The sequence below is a fragment of the Marmota flaviventris genome, chromosome 8 (assembly GCF_047511675.1).
Source record: "Marmota flaviventris isolate mMarFla1 chromosome 8, mMarFla1.hap1, whole genome shotgun sequence".
Lineage (NCBI taxonomy): Eukaryota > Metazoa > Chordata > Mammalia > Rodentia > Sciuridae > Marmota > Marmota flaviventris.
Window position 1 is genome coordinate 105,028,057 of NC_092505.1, and position 21,384 is coordinate 105,049,440.

The 21,384-nt window shown below is 40.1% G+C and overlaps 1 protein-coding gene across 7 annotated transcripts in view; it reads left to right on the forward strand.

Annotated features, from left to right (window-relative positions):
- Positions 1-5,096, forward strand: part of B3galnt1 (beta-1,3-N-acetylgalactosaminyltransferase 1 (Globoside blood group)) — a 28,993-nt gene extending 23,897 nt beyond the window's left edge. For 6 of the 7 annotated variants that reach the window (XM_071615510.1, XM_071615508.1, XM_071615509.1 and 3 more), the window contains 2 exons: positions 1,302-1,421; positions 3,928-5,096. In XM_071615510.1, the coding sequence (XP_071471611.1) occupies positions 1,306-1,421; positions 3,928-4,957 (1,146 nt within the window). In that variant the 5' untranslated portion in view covers positions 1,302-1,305 and the 3' untranslated portion in view covers positions 4,958-5,096. The remainder of the gene's footprint in view (positions 1-1,301; positions 1,422-3,927) is intronic. The other variant, XM_027933715.3, reaches the window with a different exon arrangement.
- The last annotated feature ends 16,288 nt before the right edge of the window (positions 5,097-21,384 follow it).

A 21,384-nucleotide genomic window follows, 5' to 3' on the forward strand; every position in this document is an offset into this window, starting at 1 on the left:
CCAGCAGTGTGGCACCGGCAGCCTGTAATTCCACACCTTGGGAGGCTGAGGCAAGAGAAGCGCAAGTTCAAAGCCAGCCTCAGCAACTTAGCGAGGTCATGATTCCAAAAAAAAAAAAAGTGCTGGCCCAGTGGTTAAGTATTCCTAGGTTCAATCTCTGTTACCAGAATAAGAGGGGTAGTATTTTGGCTCACAGTTAACAGAGGTTTCAGTCCATGGTCGTTTGACTGTTGGTTTTGAGCTGGTAGTGAGGCAACACATACATCATGGCAGGAACAGCGACAGAGGAGGCCTGTTTACCTCAGGGCAACCAGGAAGCAAGCAGAGACAGGAAGGGCAGGGGTTGCAGAATCTCCTTCCAGGCCATGCCCCCTGACTTTTTTCCACTAGGCTCCACCTACTAAAGTTTGGGGACCAAGCCTTTAACACATGACCCTTTGGGACACATTCAATATACAAACTATCACAAACATCTTTTCTTACTTTAGTAACCATTTGTATTCTTCTTTTGAGAATTGCCATGTTGGCCATTTCTTTTCGTGTTTATCTTTGTATTAATCTATGAGAATTCCATATTTTATTTTGGTGTTTCCACAGGTTTATTTTTCTCCCATCTTTGACTCTTTAGTGCCTGTGGAGTATGTTTTCGGTATAAGGAGTGATATATGTCAGTGTCTCCCCATTTCTCATATCCTCCTCTGGTTTTAAACTTGACCAGCAGGAACAAAAAAGATATAAGCAGACTCAATTGTGCCTTGCTGCTTGTCAGTTTATTAATGTGTCTTAAGTTTTGAGTTTTCACAAACAGAGAGATACTGAAGGGGCAGGAGTGGGCTGCAAAGGGGTAATTGGCACATGCACATCAGCGCTGCCTTCTGTGAATTTGATTATGGATCAGAGAAAGAGTAGACACAAATAGAGTGTCTCACTGTAGTTGCCTGTTGTACTTCTTTTAGTGACCTCGGTTCTTTATCAAAGAAGTGCGACAGAAGATACCAGGGGATGAGAGAATGTAGATACAGGTGTTTGCTTTTTGCCTCAGTACTAGGGGTAAAACCCAGGGCCTTGTGCAATGCAGCCTAACTCTGAGAAAATCCCCAACCCCTAGATACATATTTAAGTCTTGAGTCTGTACTGGTTTTTAATGCCATGTGTCCTTTTGGCATGATGATACCATCAACTGTGAATTCTGTGAACAAGTAGTTTTTTTTTTAAGTTTTTATTTAAACAGATATTCTTAGTTCAGAAAATGCCTAGTCTTTTCCCTTCCTCTCTTTGACTCTTAATCCCTTGATTCATAGGTGAATGCTGGTTTTTCTTACATATCTTATAGAAATTTCAAGCATTATTTTTGACAGCTGCCTTCTGCTGAATGTTCACTGGGTGAAACTGAAGGTCCTCAGAAGAAATAAATTAAGAAGGTAAGAAATAGAAATAGACTTGTGGCCTTTAAATGTACTGTTGTTCAAGTCATATAGATTTTTCAAGATTATTTCTTTAGAATCCCTTTTGACAATAAAAATCAATTTAGAGAACACAGATAGGATGGCGTAGGTGCCAACGGGGGAACAGCAGCTGAGCGCAGGTCTTTGTTGATGGACACCTATCACAGCCCAGAGGCCTTGCATGTATTATCATTTGTTTGCACTGTACTGATGGCTCCAGCAGGGGGACAGGAAACCCAAGGCTCTGAAAGGATCATAACAAACCTCACTGCCCTGGTTGGTAAAGGACAGAGCTCGAGTGTGGACTCTGGTCTTTCTGCCTTCAGAGCCACCTGTGTAGTCGGTGACTGAAAGTCTGATCTTTTCCCACTTTGGGGTTGGGTAACTTCTCTTTTTCTGCTGGTTTATTTTCTTCATGAGCCCATACACAGTGAATATCATAACCATTGTCACCTTTTCACTTTCAGAAACCATGGGTTATAGAATGTATAAAAATAACTTATTGTAATAAGACTTGCTGTTTTTAGTTCTTCCCATTATTGAAGAGTAACAGGGCCTCCATTGCCCATGTGCAATTATAAAATGGTGCACCTTAGAACACTTTCCTCTTGTTTCTATGAAATTTGTTGTACTATGCTGATTTGTTAGACTGAGACATAAGACTGGCATTTTACAACTATTGTAATAAATGTGTAAGTTGTCAGTGGCTGAAATGTAAATGTTGCCCCTAAGGGTCATGCAGTGAGTAGACATAGAGTGAGTAGACAAGTGAGGAAAAAAACATGTAAACCTAGTGTTAATTTTACGTCTAAAATTTTCATTCTAAAACTATCCTATTTCCTGCTTCTTTCATGTACTGTTTATGGCTATTAAGGGATTAGAGGAGGATGGGAGTTGGGTGGACAGACCTACAATAGTATTCTTATTCAAATGCAAATAGTATGTCAGTGTCCACTGCACTCTTTCTGTGGGCCTTCCTCTGTCTTGTGCTTTGACTCTTGAGAAAAATTGTTTTTGCCAAGAAAGACAATAGAATGTAAGTGAGGAGACAAGACATGTATATACATGCGACCAAACGGGGGACAGTTTACTGAAACATTCCATTACATTGTGTGACTTCAGATGTAGAAAGCAATAAAAATAGAAAAGATTATTGGGTCCAGAAGTAATCAGGGCAAGTGAGTATGGCCTCATGGAGAAGGCAAGGCGTGTTAAGATCTGGTCATACTCATATGTATGAAGAGGCAGAAAAGCTGTGTGTTCAGACACCCTAAGGTCATTCCAAGGTAGAAGCTTTGACATTAATGTTCATCCTCTACAGCAAATTCTGAATTCCCAGGAACCATTGCCCAGATAATTGTTGGTGAAGGGACAGCTATGAGAAGCCTCCTCAGCCTCCTCCTTCTCATGTTATCAATCTGCCCCTTTCACTGAAATTCCTTAGCATTTGATGGAAGCAGTCTGTACTGTACTCTCCTGCCACGTTGAACTGTTGCCTTGGGATTTTCATTTCTTCCTAGAGAGACCTATTTCCTTTGGTCTCATTAGTGTTTGGTGCAATCTGTTGACATAGACCATGTCCAGTGAGTATTTAGGCACTCTTGACCTTGGGCCGTCCATAGGCGCACAAAAGCCCTTTGGGGTCTGGAGCCAGAGCGAAAGCCAGTCTGAAGGTGCTGAATCACATAGCTCTGTTTCCTTGTCTCAACTGGACTTTTGGTAAAAGCAAGTGTTCTTAGAAGTGTTCCCTTGCATGATTCTGATCTGGTGTGTGATTTCTGAATAGATTGGAATGGAAAACGTGAAAACTCAAAACTAAAGACAGACTTTTTCCCCTGGATGCTTCATTGGGGGCTTTCAGTGGTTTCTAATTATGAGCAGCAGTGACACCCAGACCATTTCCCAACATACAAAAGGCACAGGAAATTGAGACACAACCAAGGAGGGAGAGTGGCGGTATAAATAAAATATTTTTTGCCATAGGGTTTCCCTTACTCCAGATTTGGTAGAATCAGATCATACAGCTGAGAAAGACCCTTGGTTTATTTGGACATGTTGCTAGTAATACATCCTTGCATCAAACCGTTTACTGCATTTTCTTTTCCATGGCAGCAAAAAGAGAAGAAACACAATTTCATTTGTTTTTATTGTAGATTAATTTTTAAATTTACCATTACTCATCTCTTTCTGTCCTTCCAGGCATCTAAGAAAAAAATCGTATTTCATAAAAGACAGTTATTTGTATAGGATAAGAAGTATTCATTTCAAAATAATTGAAAGATATGTCTTAACCTTGGTCTTGATGTAAAAGCTAAAGTACACTTTTGATTGTTGGTATCATTTGCTTATAGTTAAATGAAGTTAAGTAGATTCATTCAAGTCAGGATTTGGGGTTTTGCTTTGCATCCTTTGTTCTCAAATACCAATTGAAAATATGTTTTGAATGGTGGAGTGCTAACCCAATTTTTTATAAATCTTCTAGAACCTGTGCCTTACGTCCTTCCCAGCTGCTGTGGATGGCCCTGACTCTCTTAACTACCCTTCCCAGTAGGATGTCACTGAGATCCCTCAAATGGAGCCTTCTGCTGCTGTCTCTCCTGAGTTTCCTTGTGATGTGGTACCTCAGCCTTCCCCACTATAACGTGATAGAGCGTGTGAACTGGATGTACTTCTATGAGTATGAGCCAATTTATAGACAAGACTTTCACTTTACACTTCGAGAGCATTCAAACTGCTCTCATCAAAACCCATTTCTGGTCATCCTAGTGACCTCACACCCCTCAGATGTGAAAGCCAGGCAGGCCATTAGGGTTACTTGGGGTGAAAAAAAGTCTTGGTGGGGATATGAGGTTCTTACATTTTTCTTACTAGGCCAGCAAGCTGAAAGGGAAGACAAAATGTTAGCGTTGTCCTTAGAAGAGGAGCACCTTCTTTATGGTGACATAATACGACAAGATTTTTTAGACACATATAACAACCTGACCTTGAAAACCATTATGGCTTTCAGGTGGGTAACTGAGTTTTGCCCCAATGCCAAGTACATCATGAAGACAGACACTGACGTTTTCATCAATACTGGTAATTTAGTGAAGTATCTTTTAAATTTAAACCACTCAGAGAAGTTTTTCACAGGTTATCCTCTCATTGATAATTACTCCTACAGAGGATTTTACCAGAAAAACCATATTTCATACCAGGAGTATCCTTTCAAGGTGTTCCCTCCCTACTGCAGTGGGCTGGGTTATATAATGTCCAGAGATTTGGTGCCAAGGATCTATGAAATGATGGGTCATGTAAAACCCATCAAGTTCGAAGATGTTTATGTCGGGATCTGTTTGAATTTGTTAAAAGTGGACATTCATATTCCAGAAGACACAAACCTTTTCTTTTTATATAGAATCCATTTGGATGTCTGTCAACTCAGACGTGTGATTGCAGCCCATGGCTTTTCTTCCAAGGAAATCATCACATTTTGGCAGGTTATGCTAAGGAACACCACATGCCATTATTAACTTTACACTCTACCAAAAATCTAGAGAAGGGCAGGATGCTTTGTGGAAAAGTCTTAAAGTTGGTGCTGTGGAGAACTCATGGAAAAGTCAGTGTGCTGGCTCACACTGAACTGAGATCATGGAGAACCCATAGATTGGAGGGCCACACATTACTAGTGATTTATTTTGACAAAATTCAAGTCCCTTAAAAGTGGTATTCAGAGGAATTAAATATCTTATAAAGGAATCAGGTTTTTGCCTGAAAATTAATAGGGCCAAACATTGAACATGTCATTCTATAGACTAGAATTTCCTAAAAGGGTTTTCTTAATTATAAGCTCATTAGTCCGTAACAGCAAAGCAGTGTGGAGTTCTATTTATTGAACAGTTTAGTCACTTAAGGGTTTAGTGTGTATCTTACATGGGTTACCAGTTTTTAAAAACTATATAGTTCTGTGTAAAAAAAAAAAAACTTCACTGACATTATACTGAACAAAATTAATTATATCTGTTTTTGGTCATTCAGAAGGCACTTAAAGATGTTGCAGCATTTTGGAGTTACCAGTTATTATTTAATGTTACTTCAAACTTTCTGGGTGTTTAAAATGTTATTATGGTGGTTTCAATACTGTATAATAGAATAGTGAATCAATTTTTATATTTGAGCTTTGTTCCAGTTACTTCATTGATCAGTTTATTATTGATAGCCCCATTAATGTGAAAGTCATAGTTCATTTATTGAGTATCAGTACTCTCTTGGACTTCATTTTATATTTTACTGTGGTAATGTAAAGAATAATTAAAGCAAGAAAATCTGAGTTATTGTCTTGTTTTTGAAGCTATAGTTCTCAGTGTTCTTAGATATCACTTTATCTGTTTCATTTTTCCCCTGGAACTTAGAAATTATATAGAATGCCAGGCAGTGTATTTCCTTTTAGAAAGGACTCTGAAGGCACAAAAGAAGGGAGAGGACAGAATGTTATGAGAAGAGTGTCCTTTATCAGTATTTGGGTTAGAAAAACAAGACTGAAGATCCAAGTTGCAATGTTAATCTTACCCTGTGTGTTTTCTCATTAACAATCAACTTGTGAATAAAGAGGAAAAAAAAGAAACAAGATGTTGCTGTTATTGTTTGTAATCAAAAAGGGCCTTATACGTAGTCTGAAGTCACGTCTGATTTATGTCCCATGTGCTTTCATAGAAGCACTGATGTATCCTTTGTTGGAAATGCTACTAGTAGGTTAAAAAGGAGTATTGCCCCATATTCCTGGGATTATACAATTTTCTGTTAGAATTGATTTGAGATAAGTAATCCTTTCTTCTTAATTATAAGAGAGCAAAATATCAAATCCTTTGACAGGAAATAAAAGCTTGAAAGTATGTAGTCAGCTCTTGTAATACTCAGATATTTACAATTCACCTATATGAAAAATCTAACCTAAATTAAAGCTGCCATAATCTGTGGTTCTCTATAACAAGGCTATTTCTTTTTTCCTGGAATCAGACCTGATACAGTTATGATAAAATCAATTAAATGAAATGCTCCATGGAATCAATTTATGCCCTTGGTAATCCCCATTGTGTATAGAAGTCACTTTAAAGACTGATGATTACATTTGATCAGTGTTGCAGATTATATTGAAGCTTGAGAATCTAACTCAGGATTTTTAGAGAGAACTTTTAAAATAAAAAATCATTTCCTTTCATTCTAAGAAAAGACCTGGGTAGGGAGGACCCAGAGTTTAAAGGATTGTTCCTTCTGAACTAAAGATTCCTAGGAGATCTCTAAAACAATTATGAAAAACAGTTGGGTCATTGTATTTTTCATTTTTACCTGTATGTTTCTTAACCTTTCAGGTAGTAAATATTAGCCCTGTGGTGGCTAACCAAATCAGCAGCCTTTTTAAATTTTAACTCATATAACTAAGTTTAATACTGGAATCTACCCTTACACTGTGCGTCCATCCCAGCTACCACAACCTGGTCATCCCATGGTCTTACCACATACTCTGCTTCACTTGCTGTGAGCACTAAGTCTGTGACCCCTAGCACCTTAGTTAGCTTTTGTTAGATTATGCTGCAGGTGGGCTGGGGATATAGCTCAGTTGGTAGAGTGCTTGTCTCACATGCACAAGGCCCTAGGTTCAATCTCCAGCACCCCCGCCCCCCCCCCCCCCACACACACACACAAGATTATGCTGCAGGAACATCTAGGTCTCAGGGGTGAGGACCATCATGTTTTCTTTAAACCCACATTGCCTTTCACTGGTTGTGCGTGGTTGACTGAGGTCCTGCTCCCTGTGTCTTCTCATTCCAGAACACAGGCTGAAAGGCAGCTCCTGCCTGGAACTCACGATTCTCATAGAGGGAAGGAAAAAAGCAGCTGGTGAAATACAGTGGCATATACATCCACTGGCCAAAACAAATTCAATCCTAAACCCAGTGACAGGGATGGAGAAGTGGATTCCTCTCACAGGAAGTAACTGCAGGTCATAGGGGATGAATCTAGTGCATCATTGTAATCTGTACTACTGTGTGAAAAGGAAAGGGGACTCAGGGGCCTGTGGTTTTGTTAGGGTTTGGATCTTAAATGTCCCTGAAACACCTATATACTAAAGTCTTGGTCACCAGCCTGTGGAACTATTGGGAGGTGGTGGAACCTTTAGAAGGCTGGATCTTATGGAAGGAAGTTAGGTCATTGGGAGCATGCCCTTGAAGGGGATATGGGGACCCTGGTCCCTACCCCTCCCTCTGTGTCATGTCCTGGCCACCATGAGGTGAACAGTGCTTTTCTGCTGTGATATTCTGTCTTGCCACAGACTGAAAAGCATTGGAGCGAAGAGACCATGAACTGAAACTGTAGGCTAAAATAAACCTTTCTTCCTTTTAAGTTAATTATCATCTCAAGTATTTTGTCAGAGCAATGGAAAATTAACACATATTTTGAGCTGGCTCAAGTAGAAGTTTTTCTGGCTCACTTGGAATTGATGCTTTGGGGTTTTGCCCTTCTCAGAGAGCTCTGCTTTTCACCCTCCTTAATCTTTCCTTAGTTCTACCCTAAATGGCCTTGGCATTATTGTGTTTCCATCAACTCTCCAGATACACAGCAGGCAGAACGGAGCTATTTATATTGAAAATACTTCTGAGCATGAGGTGGTGATGCAGCTTATTTTCTTGAGGTCTGGTGGGCAATTATTGCAGGATGGAGATAAAAGGATAGGAAGCTGAATATGGAAAATGTGGCAAGCCACATTTGGGGCTCGTGTATCCTATAATCCACTTGGACTTCATATCTTTTACATTAAATCAATTGGATTTTTTGTGAGTCAACGACCAACTCTCATTGGGACTCCATCACACTCCCTTGCTTGGATTTTCCCATGTGTAGTTAAATTTGTGAGTCCATCAAAATAAATGGCAAATGCTGGTTTGTATTAAGTTATAGGCTTTTTGTTATGAGCCCAAATTTATCTAAAATAAAGATTCGAGAGGTAAATGTGTAATGAGGTCTGAGCTCTGTGTACCCTTATATATAACCAAATCCTTGATCCTTCCCCTCTCATCAATATCCAAATAGAAGTTTTCAGCCCCATGTACTACACTTTAGGAAGTCCATAAGCCACAGTGTGAAGATAAGAGAGTAGGGAAGTGGCTTATGATTCTTGTCAGCCACAGCCTGCCTTTACCACCACCCTTTCCTAGCTATGGCCCTTGTAGCCTGTGGCTCTGTCACCTCTTCTCATACTTCTCTTAGATGATGGCATTGTCAATATCAAATAATTCTAGAGGAAATAAATAATTCATTCTGAGACAGATATACTCGAGTGACCATTGCCCAGGAACATGGATTCAACTTACCCTGAATGATGTGTTTGGCCATGGAAAAGGTGAACTTTTATAGCCACAGAACAAAAGTACCATTACAAAACACTTGGTGGGGGTCTTAGGTAGGTAGACTACAGCAAAGAGGAGAAATCTTTTCTATAGATTTGAGATGTTACAGCATTTTTAGCTTTAGGGTTGGTGGAGGCTACAGGTCTGTTAAGCTTAGTGAAATATTCTCAGAGTTTTACCTAAATAGGAGGATGTTAGGTCAGATACAGAGGTTGAAAGCAAATGACTTAAAGGGATTAGGATAGCCAAAGATAATTTTGGCTCTCGAACTAAAACATTCCATCTCTCCACTGTCAGGATATTCTACTCAGCCAAGGTCAACCAGTCTGCAGAATCTTTAATATAAATGAATTTTCTTTTTGTTTTTTCAGAGAACTTCAGCTTTACTTCACCTACTTTTATTTCCCTCCCAAAGCCTCGCTAATACAAGATTGCTGTGAATTTTAGCATTTTACATAGTTTGAAGATCATAAAGATAATTACTACCTGGGAAATTCAAGATCTTCAAATTCAAAATCTGACATTGCTGCTCCTAGGAACTTGCCAGTTATTTCTTGTGGTAATGGTCTTGAAAGGTAAAACCTCCAGTGAACCCACTGATGTGCTTCTTTGTATAGATCCCACCCATGCTCACTCGGAGCAATCCCCCTGTAATCAACTGAAACTTTCAGACAAAAGATGCTGTGTAACTCCCAAGAACAGGTCAAAAGAAGCTTGCAGCTTGTGGCTCCTCCTTTTGGACTGCATGTTTCCAAAAGAAGTCTAACTTCCCTGAGACGCTGTGCTGCAAGGAAGCCCAGGTCAGCCACATGGAGAGGCCATGTGCGAGGGAGATGCCCAGCCATCCTCCATTGCTCCTGCTGAGGCAGCTGATGCACCAGACATGAAGTGAAGACCTCATCCTGGAGTCTTCAGACAACAAGTTTGCATGAGTCCCTAATTGAGGGCTTCCCAATGGATCCTTATAAACTCACAAAATATTAAGAAATCATAAATTTTGCTTTATGCTACCAATTTTGGGGGTGGTTTGATAAACAGATAATGAAAATATTTCTTATCAAGGAATTGTTTTGTGCCTGGAGCCAAGCCTTCTCTCCCCGCATCTGACACTTCTTTCTACCTGTGCATTCTACCTCTGTTGTGTGTTACCCATAAGGAATTTCCAAAATGTCTCAATTGAACCCTCTGTTTCACTGTTGCCTTTCATACCAGTGGAAGGCAGGGTAGAGGTGAATGGTACTTATATTCTCTCTGAAAGAAGTCCATTCAAGGCATTTCCCAGATAAAAAGATACTTATCTAAAGATAAATGTTGCCATTCTCTTAAAAGGTTGCAGAAGCTGCTGGGACATTTTAAATGTCACTTGTCTTGCTACATATGCAGAACCTGTACAGAAACAGGCAAGATAAAAACATACCAAAATGTTAACAGGAATTGCCTTTTGAAGCCTTTTTCTATTTTTAAAAAAATATTTTATTGCTTCATTCTCAATAATGAAGATAATTTTTTTAACAACATAAATGTTTGGGCATATTTAGGTAAAGGTAAAAAGAGGGATCAGAGACTGCCGTGGAGAGTTTGAGGCTGTAGTGGGTCAGGGGCTGGGCTTGCCACTGAGCCCCAACCCAGCATGCTGTGTTGTCAGTGGGCTGCCTCCCACAGCAATTAAGCATGTGAACAGTGATCAGCTAGGTAAGACCCCAGGGATGTCTGCTGGTGAGCTTCTGGGGTGCTCCTTCCTAATAAAAAAGACAAAAGAGAAAGATTTCCTTTGGTCAGATGTGATGTCTGTATTCCAACATTTGCAGCAACCTTTTGGATCCTATAGGAGAGCTAAGGTGATGAGTCTAGTCCTTTTTGACAGTGTTAAGCCACCAAAACAAACTTGAGCCCACATACTTCTGGACCCTGAGTATGAAAAGTAATCAATCTGGTAAGCCCAGTGATCTGGGGTTTTTTGTTTGTTTCAGTACTTTGATACTGAGAATTAAACCTACAAAGAGTCTACCTCTGAGTCACAGCCTCAGCCATTTTTAAATTTTTAATCTTGACACAAAACTGTAAATTGTGGAGGCTTTGAGTTTGTGATCGTCCTGCCTCAGCTTCCTCCTGAGTCCCTGGGATTACTGGTGTGCACCACCTGGATGAGCCAGCGGTCTGTTACAGTGGAGAGCATCCTTATGATAGGAACATAAGGAATAGTTTCTCTTCCCAGGGGGACTGTTCCAGTAGTGGTGAGTGGGCCGATGTGATAAGAGAGAAATCAAACCGAATTTCAAATGTGGAAGAGAGAAACCAACTGATTTTTGATCTGCAATCTCTAAAGGTCTCAGTAGATACTGCAGGAGGATGGAGCCCAACCCCAGTGAGCAGCCTCTCCCGCACCATGAACTGGAAATGGAAGAAATCAGAAATGGCTCCTGTCACTCCTCCACAAGTGATTGCCTTCCATTTTAGGCAGCAAGGTCTACAGTTACATATACACTGACAGCAGGGAAAAAGAAGAAGCAAAATTCATGGGTTGTAGGCTGTAGCCCTGAAGAGTGTGTTCAGCTCTCACCAGTGAACCATCACAGTGGGGAGCTGTTAGAGCAGGACCACAGGTGGACACAAACAGGGGGACAGGGTTGGGGAAGGGAGAATAGGGTTCCTCCATCTCCATGAAAAAAGATCACTCCACCTCAAGGTAGAGAGCATGCCTTGTACTTTCTTCTTAAAACTAAAAAGAACTGACCAGGCATAGTGGTGCACTCCTGTGATCCCAGTTACCCTAGAGGGTGAGGCAGGAGGATCACAAGTTCAAGGCCAACCTGGGCAACTTGGTAAGACCCTGTCTCAGAGGAAAACAAATTAAAAAGGCTGGAGATGTAGGTAGGTGGTAGAGCACCCCTGGGTTCAATCCCCAGGGTGTGTCTGTGAGTGGGAACCTCAGAAAACTTTTCAACTATGGGCATTTCCCAGAGCACAGAGGCACAGTTCTCTGGGTGACCCTAGGTTCATTGTAATACCATTCACATTGTAGTTTTGACCACCCAACCCTTGTGTTTTGCTTAGGTACTAATGGGAAATTTTCCAATGTGGTGAAATCAGCACCTGCACACTAAAGCACCAGAGGGAACCTCAGTAACTGCTCCAAATGCGTAAAACACCAGGAGGGAGGGTTTCAGATCTACCAGGTGGAAAACCCCAGTCTGCCTCGTCTTTTGGTTCAGCATGCTCTGTGTTCTCTTACTTTTCCTTGGCTAAATAAACCCTTTATGCTTATGCTGTATCTCCTGACTGAAATCTTTTTTTCAAGACTAGAAAGGACGGAGGACCCATTGCTTAGTAACCAAGCCAGGTCTTCTCATCTGGGACAAGAGGAGAGGCCAGGGACCATTTGCTTGCCTTTCACAGCTTACTTACTGAATACCACCAGAAAAGGCTTCAGGCCAGATAGTAACAGCGTTCACTCAGCCTTCTTCATAAATGAGAAGCAGGAGAGAGTCTATGGGCAATTGACTAGGGCTGTGGACGCAGGTCTTGAAGTGCTTCACTTCCTCCAAGCTGCTATAATCAGATTATTCAAAGTGAAGTTTTTCAAGGTTTCAAAACAAGAATAGTTTAAAAATAGTAAATAGGGGTTAATTTGGTATTCAAAATTTGAGTGAAAATCAATTCTCTTTTATCTGAATGAATAGTAGGATGAGGTTAACTACTTTCATTATTGGACTTCTTTTCATATGTGTACCTTTAAATTTTCTGCACATTATTTTTCTCCTTTAGTGAACCTTAAGTTATGAACAAAGCACATTTTAAAAGAACATTTTAGTGTGCATGTGCAAAAGTGCAATAACAAACAAATCCCATCAATTTGTACAACTATAATGCACCAATTTAAAAAGCGGAAAAAATAAGAGTCGTTTTATATGTAGAAATAAAATTTTATATTTCTCAGCCTTAGATTGAAAGCAAGTAGAGTGGGCAATTATTGTTTTTGTCTGCTGAACAACCTCATTTTCTAGAAACATCCACATGCTTCGTACAGTGGCCATCTTAGCTCAATGCGGCCAAGTCACAAAGACTGTGCCCTTTCCTCCCCCAGGATCCCCAGAGCCCTGAAGACAGTGCCCTTGAAAGCCAGAATTAGACAGGCAGTCAGTATAAATAGGTAAATCGAGTCAGGTCAGAACTAGGAGGCCAATTTGAGTTGAGTCCAGGAAGTTGGAGACTGCCCCCTGAGGGACTGAAATGTTAATTCCTTCAGAGCCCTTCCTCCACTCTTATCAATATAACCTGCCTCTGGTTCCAACCTGTTCCTAAGGTAACCTGTCCCAGAATTGCCCCTCCCTATACTGAGTTGTAAAAGTTTTTAATTAATGTGTCCAGGGCTGCTCCATCCTGCCTTTCCCCCTTGAGCCCACCTGTTTCCCACCTTTTGGCCATCCCACTGGACATCGCCTGGGCCTAGTCACACAGGAAGGAGAGAAATAAGGGGAAGAGGGCAGGAGAACAAAGGAAGCCTAGGACATATAAAAATGGCAGAACACCTCAATTCTTGGGACACCAGGATACCCGCTACAGCTCCCTTCTCCCTCCTGGGAGAAGTCTATGTTACCCCTTTTTAAATGAACCCTGCTTTATATGCTCGCCTCAGCGTGCTTCTCTAATGTTATACTTGCAACACTTGAGAGAGCAGAACTCATCACCGATAACCGGCCAGCTGTATCACCCTGGCTCACCTGACTACCTGGGTAGGCACAGTCCATCCACATTCCAATTTAGAATTACAACTAAGCAACCCAAACTAAGTCTGGGTAGTCTCTCAAACTAAGGAAATTTTGGTATTATGGTAATAGTTGTGTGTATGTTACTTTGGTAAGCACTCCACCACAGAGCTACATCCTCAGCCCTTTTTTGTGATGCTGGGAATAGAACCCAGGGCCACTCTACCACTAAGCTACATCTCCAACATTTTATTTTTTCTTTTCAACCGGAGTCTCACTAAAATTGCCAATATTGGCCTCAAACTTGCTATCCTCCTGTCTCAGCTTCCCAAGTCACTGGAATTATAGGCATTCACCGCCAGTTACCTTGCCGAGTCCTTGCTTCCCCAAATGCCGAAATATAATACCAGAGAAGCAAGTCAAGGCAAGTGAGGAATGGAAAGTAAAAAGTTTTATTAAAGGATAGCAGAAAAGACTCCCAGGGCCCCAGGAAGAAGGGGATCCCAAAGGTGGAATCCTGGGATGGGGGAAGTCTCGTCCTTTTTATACCTAAGGTTTTCTTTTGTTCTGCTCCATTTCTGTCCTTTATCTTACTTATTTCCCTTTATCCTACATGTGCTAGAGGATGCCGGTGGGAAGGCCAAAAAGTGAAAAATAGGTGAGCCCATCGGAGTCGGGTGGGGAGTAATCCAGGCAGGAAGGGCCCAGGGTAAATTACTAGCGCCTCCCTATCTGCTTCATTTAACAGTTCTTTTTATTATTATTATTATTATTATTATTATTATTATTATTATTATTATATTTTTTAATTAACAGTTCTTTAGGATGGCCAGAGTCTTGGGAACATTAACATTTCAATCTCCCAGGTCTAGTTTCTGATTTCCTGGACACAGATCAGACTTCATTTTTCTCTATTAAGCTCGATATCAGATCCCATTTACCTAGCTACACTAACTACCTATCTTTAAATATGGCTTCAGTTTTAGGGTTCTAAACTAAACTAAGCAGAAGAAACATAAATGTCCCATAAGCCCCTTCCCCCCAACAAACATAAGTACTCCCTCTTTCATTATTGTCCTTTCCCTTCTCCTTCCCCTACCCCCTCCCATGGTGACACTTTTCACCTGTCTGAAGAGACCCGGCCCTTAAACTCAGCCCCTAAACTCCACTAGGCCAACCTGCTAACAGTAATAACAATTTAGTTGACCTAAGCCCTCCTGCCTCTAGTGACCTATATAGGTATTGTTCTCCTCTCCAGCACACACAATTTCCCTGGCCCTCACTCTTTTGCCCCAGAGTGCCCCCACCTTCCCAATAAAACTCCTTTTGGTGCCTTATCCTTGTTCTGTGGTTCCTGGCCTCGCGCCCTTTTCTGCTTTATAGTTATCAACATCCTGCACCAAAGTGGAACACATATTACACCTGAAAAACCCACACTGACACATCATTATCACTCAGAGTCCAGATTTGATTCTTGGTGAACTTTTTACCAGCGCCCCTGATGAACCCAGACTAATTCCATCTTAAGATTGGGAGCCATCGCGTCACAAAGTCATGAAAAGTTAATTTCTGTTTTATTATAAATTACTGCGATTTCTAAACTTGCTTGGAATGCCTGCCCGAGCCTTGAACTCACCCATGCCTGGCTTTCCCTGACCAGATAACAACCTTCTCTGAAACTTCAGCGGTGCCTCATAAATTCTGGTGTTGGGATCTAAATTTACTCCCTAACTTGAAATGTTGAACCATTTAGATCATTAACCTACACTCTGCCTTTGTATTATGCTTGTCAAAATCCTCTTATCTGTAAGTTCTCAAGACAGCCCCCTTTTGCAACTTTTTGTGCTATAAAATTATTCTAGAGAGCTGAGGTGCTGTGCTCTTCTGGCCCAAGGGTTTCCAGAGAGACAGTCCTGGCCAGAATCACAAGCTTGCTTTAATTTGATTTAAAATTGGAATGGGTGGTCTTGTCTTTGCATTGTGGTTTAACACCCCAGGCTAAGTCTGGACACTTGTTCCCCCAAAACACATCAGGTCTGGACATTTGTTCCCCCAAAACCAATGGGAAAGTAATGGTGAAAAACAGGAAAGGAGCTGTAATAAGTGTAGCAACACCAGATACACAAGGGGATCCGTGCCCTTAGCCTTGTCTTCCAGGGGCTGACAATGACCTTGAGGTTTAATAGAAGGAAAAGTAAGGTCAAGAGTTGGGGGTTTGCATAGCTGGATGCTTTTTCACACTTGCCAAACCAAGTGATCTTGCTCAGGTGTGGCCTGTTCCATCATTCTCTCAGAACTGATCAGGCAGGACCTTCTTGGCATAGGAAAGTTGCTGTTGCCTTAAGCACAGTGTTGATTCTTTTCACAAGTTTTCTCTGCCAGACCTGTTATTCCTGAAATCTAAGGTGATTAAAAGATGGAAATGGCTTAGAAGAACTTAGAAGGAGGAAAAAAATAGACAAAACTGAAATAGAAAGTTGAGGGTACAGAAAAAGAATGTATCGAAAGAAAAGCTCGTCTGAGAGCTGGGATGGTAGCTCAGTTGGTAGAGCGCTCACCTTAGCACATGTGAGGCACTGGGTTCTATCCTCAGCACCACATGAAAATAAAATAAAGGTATTGTGTCCATCTACTATAAAAAAGAGAGAAAGAAAAAGAAAAGTACCTCTGAGCCATTGGAATTCAGGAAATTCCTATGAAACTTTAAAGTATGAAACAAACATTGATGAGCAACCCAGTACCTGTCCTTAGCACCAGCCTACCTGCCATCGCCCAGGCTGTTTTCTTTATCAGGAATGTGTTTTGTTTTTTCTGGCTCTCCATTTCCTGCCCTTGGCCCATGTCCTTGCTTGCAAAAAGGAACTTGGAGCCAATGCACAAGCCTGGGGAAAACTAGATTGAAATTGAAATTGCTCTGCCCTGGGTTCACTCTAGTCCAGCCCCTAACTATTGTCCCTCTATGCACATTAGCACCACATACCGGGGTTGCTGTCTCTACCTTGAGAGATAGCCCACATTCTCCCTTGAATGTGTATTCCTTGATTTATCCCCAAAGCTTCTCACTCTCAAGATAAGCTCCATTCTCCCTTGAATGTATATTTCTAATTTTACCCCCAAAGATGTTTCTCCCTTGAGATAGCCTGCCCTTGAATGTATATCTGCTCTCCTACATAAACCTATGTCTCTGCCAAAGGTCCCACTTGTCCTGAATTGAGATCCCCCTCTCCAGGAGCTCTAGTTGTAAATGATGATTGAAAACAGAGTGGAAGACTTGATGAAGAGGACACGATAAAGTGACAAAACAAGTCTGAGAGGCAAGATGGAATCTAGATGGAGTTAAGGTCGGTGACTGGGGCCTCCTTCAGACTCTCAGTGGAGGCTGAGACTGCAATCACTGGAGAAAGCTTCAGAGCTGGGGTCTTGGGCTCATGGAAGTGGAGTTTTACTGACAGAAACAGAGAAAATGCTCATGTTCAGACTGACCCTTAGTCAAGTGCAGCTCTCCTTTTCCACTGCTGGTGAGCCTGAGTACTTCACAGACTTTGTAGGTGATAGCAGTATTTCCACAGATGCCAACCCCAGTGTGACCTCCCACCAGGGGGGCTAGATATGAATCAGAAGGATAAAGGGCAGGGTTGCCTCTATAGCTAGTATTACAAAGTCTTGATGGAAGACCCAGAATCTTCAGGAGATTCATGTTTTCAAACCCAGGGCTCCCCAACCTCTGCCCCATAACTAGCATACCAGCCTTCTCCATCCTGCCCATTGTTTCTCAGGTGCTCCAGACTCTTGCCCAGCCTACCTGCCATTGCCCAGGCTGTTTCCTTTACCAGGAATGTGTTTTGCTTTTTCTGAATCTCCATTTCCTCATCGAAAAAGAGAAAAAGTAATTGTCACTCTTTTCTAAAAGTGAATTGATTATTTAAAGGTGCTGAGGCTATTATCTTGGAGAAGAGAAGTCCCCAGGGCAGAGAAAGCAGCCCTAACTAGAAAGATCTGGAAGCCAGAACGAAGAGCAATAAAAGGAGTCAGGGACAGAGATTTCAGCAAAGGATCAGAGAAAATCAGAGATAGAGCTGGCTGCTTCAGGAAACAGTGAATTCCTAATCCTAAAGGAAAGTGTAGAAGCTGGAGTTCTTTGGTAAAAAGGTTCAGGAGTTGAGAGTTAAATGGTTTGGAGTTGGAAACTGTAGCTCTGAGAGGGATGTTTGCATCAGCTTTGGAGTCTTACAGTTCTCAGTTCCCTTCCTAGCTCTACCTCCCACTAGTGAGGTTACTCTTCTCTCTGAGCCTCATTTAGAAGTGGCAAGGAGATGGTTAAGAGTGTCCACATTGTAGAAGTTTTATGAAGCTTCACTGAAGCAGTAAACATAATGGAACCAGCAGGCAGTAGGTGCCCAGCAATTGGGAAATGTCAGGAGATCTCCCCTTAGTTCTAAATGATGATTGAAAACAGAATGGAGGACACAATGAAGAGGACTTTGCTGCTGCTCCTAGAACCAGAGTCTGGAAAGGCCACCAGCAGTTAAGAAGACAGAGGTTGGAAGCACATAGTGCATTCTAAGCAGAGGAGCATGAGGAAAAAAATAAATGGGCTATACATATATTTTTTTTTCTGAATTTTCTAATTCTGTTCCATAACCCTTTTTAAGTCTATCTTTATATCAGTGCCACCTTGTCTTGATCACTTTGGCTTCTAGTAAATCTTGAAGTCAGATAATATAGGTCCTCTAACTTTGTTCTTGTTTGCAGAGTTGATTTGAATGTTACAAGTTAGTGTACAATTTGCAATCAGCTTTTACATTTCTACAAAAGAGTCTTCTAGGCATTTGATTGGGATTGCATTAAAGGTAAAAACTGAGGAAAGGATTTTTTAAAAATATTGTATCTTCTAATTTATGAATATCATCTATTTATTCAGGACTTCTTTAATATCTTTCAGCAATATTCATAAAATTTCAATATAACTGTCTTGCACATTTTTCAAATTATTCCTAAGTATTTTACATTTTTGATGATATTATAAATGATATTTTTGAACTAAAGGGAGCTCTATCTCTCTGCTTTCTGGCTGCCAGAACATTTCCATCACCCTAAAAGTTTCCAAATGCTGCTTTCCAATCGATTCCTAACTCAACTTCACCCCACTGCAGAGCAACCACTACAGTTCTCTCTTTTACATCTTATGCCAATGTATTCATTCACTATGTATTTATTTTTTTAAGCCTTTCTTTTCTGATCTAACATAATTTATTTCTTTTGTACATCAGAAGTTTATTTATTTTTTATTATTGGCTCTCATTTCATTTTATGAGCAAGCACTTCATTATTCCATTTGGACTGCTTCCAATTCGGGGGTATTATGAATGAGATTGCTATGAAAGTCTTTGTTCCAGTTGTTTTGTAGACTTATGTTATCATGTCCCTTGTGTAAATACCTAGCAATGGAATTACTGGGCTGTGGATAAATGTGTATTTAATTGTATTACCAAATGTCAAACAGTTTTCAAAAGTGTTTGTACCATTGTACATCCCTACAACTTTTTTTTTTCTTTTATGTTTCTTTCATTATTTTTGTGCCCAGCCTAGAAAACTTTACCTACTCTCAAGTCTGGGAAATCTTCTATATTTTCTTCTAGAAGTGCTATGATTATAATTTTTACCTTTAGGTCTATGATCCATCTGAAATTAAATTTTAATTCTGGTTGAGAAGGAGCTTGAAATTCATTTCTCCACACAAATACCCAGTTGCTCGAGCAACATTTTTAAAAAAGACTTTCCCCATTGAGGAGTGTTTAGTACATTTATATCTAGTGTAATTATTAATATGATTGAGTTTAAGTGAATCACCCTGTTAATAATTTTCATTTTGAACATTTGTGGCTCTTTCTTGACTTCTTTTTTTTTTTTTTTTTGAGGTGGGTGTTACCGGGGACTGAACTCAAGCACTCTCGACCACTGAACCACATACCCAGCCCTATTTTGTACTTTATTTAGAGACAGGGTCTCACTGAGTTGCTTAGTGCCTTGCTTTTGCTGAGGCAGGCTTTGAACTCATGATCCAATTACCTCAGCCTCCCAAGCCATTGGGATTACTGGCGTGCGCCATTGGGCCTGGCAGATCACAGTAATCTTTACAACAAAAATCAGTCTTTTGAACACAACTTTAAATGAGCTGAAATCTAGCCTATTTTGGAACCATTCTAACATGGAGTAAGGTGAGAGGCAGAGCCTTATCTCAGGTAAGGTGGGCTCTTCACAAATAACACAATACAATATTACATCTGAAACATGAATCAAAGAAAGGCTAAGAGAGCTTTCAACTTTCTTTTTATGGAAAAAGTGGCAGAACATTTCCATGTTTTATAATGTCATCTTTAAACAGATTGGGCTTTCATTATCTTCCCCAAAATGCTTTTAAATTCAAATTCCAGAGTGAAGAGTAAGAAAAAATTATACATATAACTTATTGACAACAGGTTACTTTATCCAGTTATAAAACAATCAACTGAAATTAATAAACACAAGCCATATTTGTTATTTCTATACAAATTCAAGACTTTTAGATAATTTTAGTGTGGAGAACTTCAACTTGGCAAAGTGCTATCCTAAGCTTTACATTTAACTAAGTTTAACTTTTTTAAAGTACAATTTAGAATCTAGAGTGTACGGCAACAACAATCACTGGTCTGCATGGGTTAACAAATAATCAAAGGAGAGCCTTTAATCTCTTATGCATTTAGGAAACTGTTAATAGTCAGACATTAACTGAGTCAAGACAAACAGATATAAGACAGGTCTTCAAATGACAGTGTGGCTCTTTCATTTCAGATATAATGTATGAAAGAGAGCACTTATTAGTTATCTTGCTCATAAACTTTCATTTTATAGACTTTTGTATAACACTTAGACAAGGCTTAGACAAATATAGTTCTCAAATTCAGACACATACCTAGTTGCATATATTTAGGATGCCAACTATATTGTTATAACCTAAATAACAGTTGTTTGCTTAACCAATTACAAAGCAGTCACTTAAGATTTTAAAACACGTACAAACCCTAATTCTTTTAAGACTTAGTTTCCCCAAGTAATAAAACCTAACAAATAAAAGAAAATTATCTTGGTAGATAAGAGCATATCAATGTTTCAATTTCTGTTTTTTATCAGTGCATTAAAATTCAAGTAACTTTAGCTGACGGTGCTAATTATAGTCAATTTAACCACAAACACAAACTTTTTGAGATTTACCTTCCACAAAGCTTCTGTGACTTACTTAAACATTCAAAACTTCTTTATATTCTTAGTTTTGTCCTCTTTCATCTTGGACTTTAGTACAAGAATATGACTTTACCAGACAAAACACTTTCAATTCCGGAAACACTTTTTTACATTCTAATTTTCCATACTAAAATATATTTCCATACCTATAACTTTCTTGTATCTTTTCTAGTTTTAGACCCTTTCTTAAATTCATATTCTGAAACAGCCCTTATGAATGTTTTCTGTGCATTTAATTTACGCAACAAATTTCATCCCAGGAGAGGGTTGGACAATTCAGCATATAGAGAAACTGTGTCTTAATCTTTTGTCTCCTAGGTTGCATTCAAGCAGTGGGAGCACAGGATATTTTTGAGCTTGACCTATCTCTGTTATCATTATTGCAATGTCATCAACTTTAAGTGAGTTCCCCACAATCAATTGTATCCAGAGGCTCCTTTTGGGCCTTTAAAAAAATAGTAGGCATATTGATATGCAATGGATGAGGTCTTTTCCATCTTTCTCTTCAGGCTTCCTTGAAGATCCCTTTACAGAGGCTGCCTACAAAACACAGGTTGGCCATAGTTT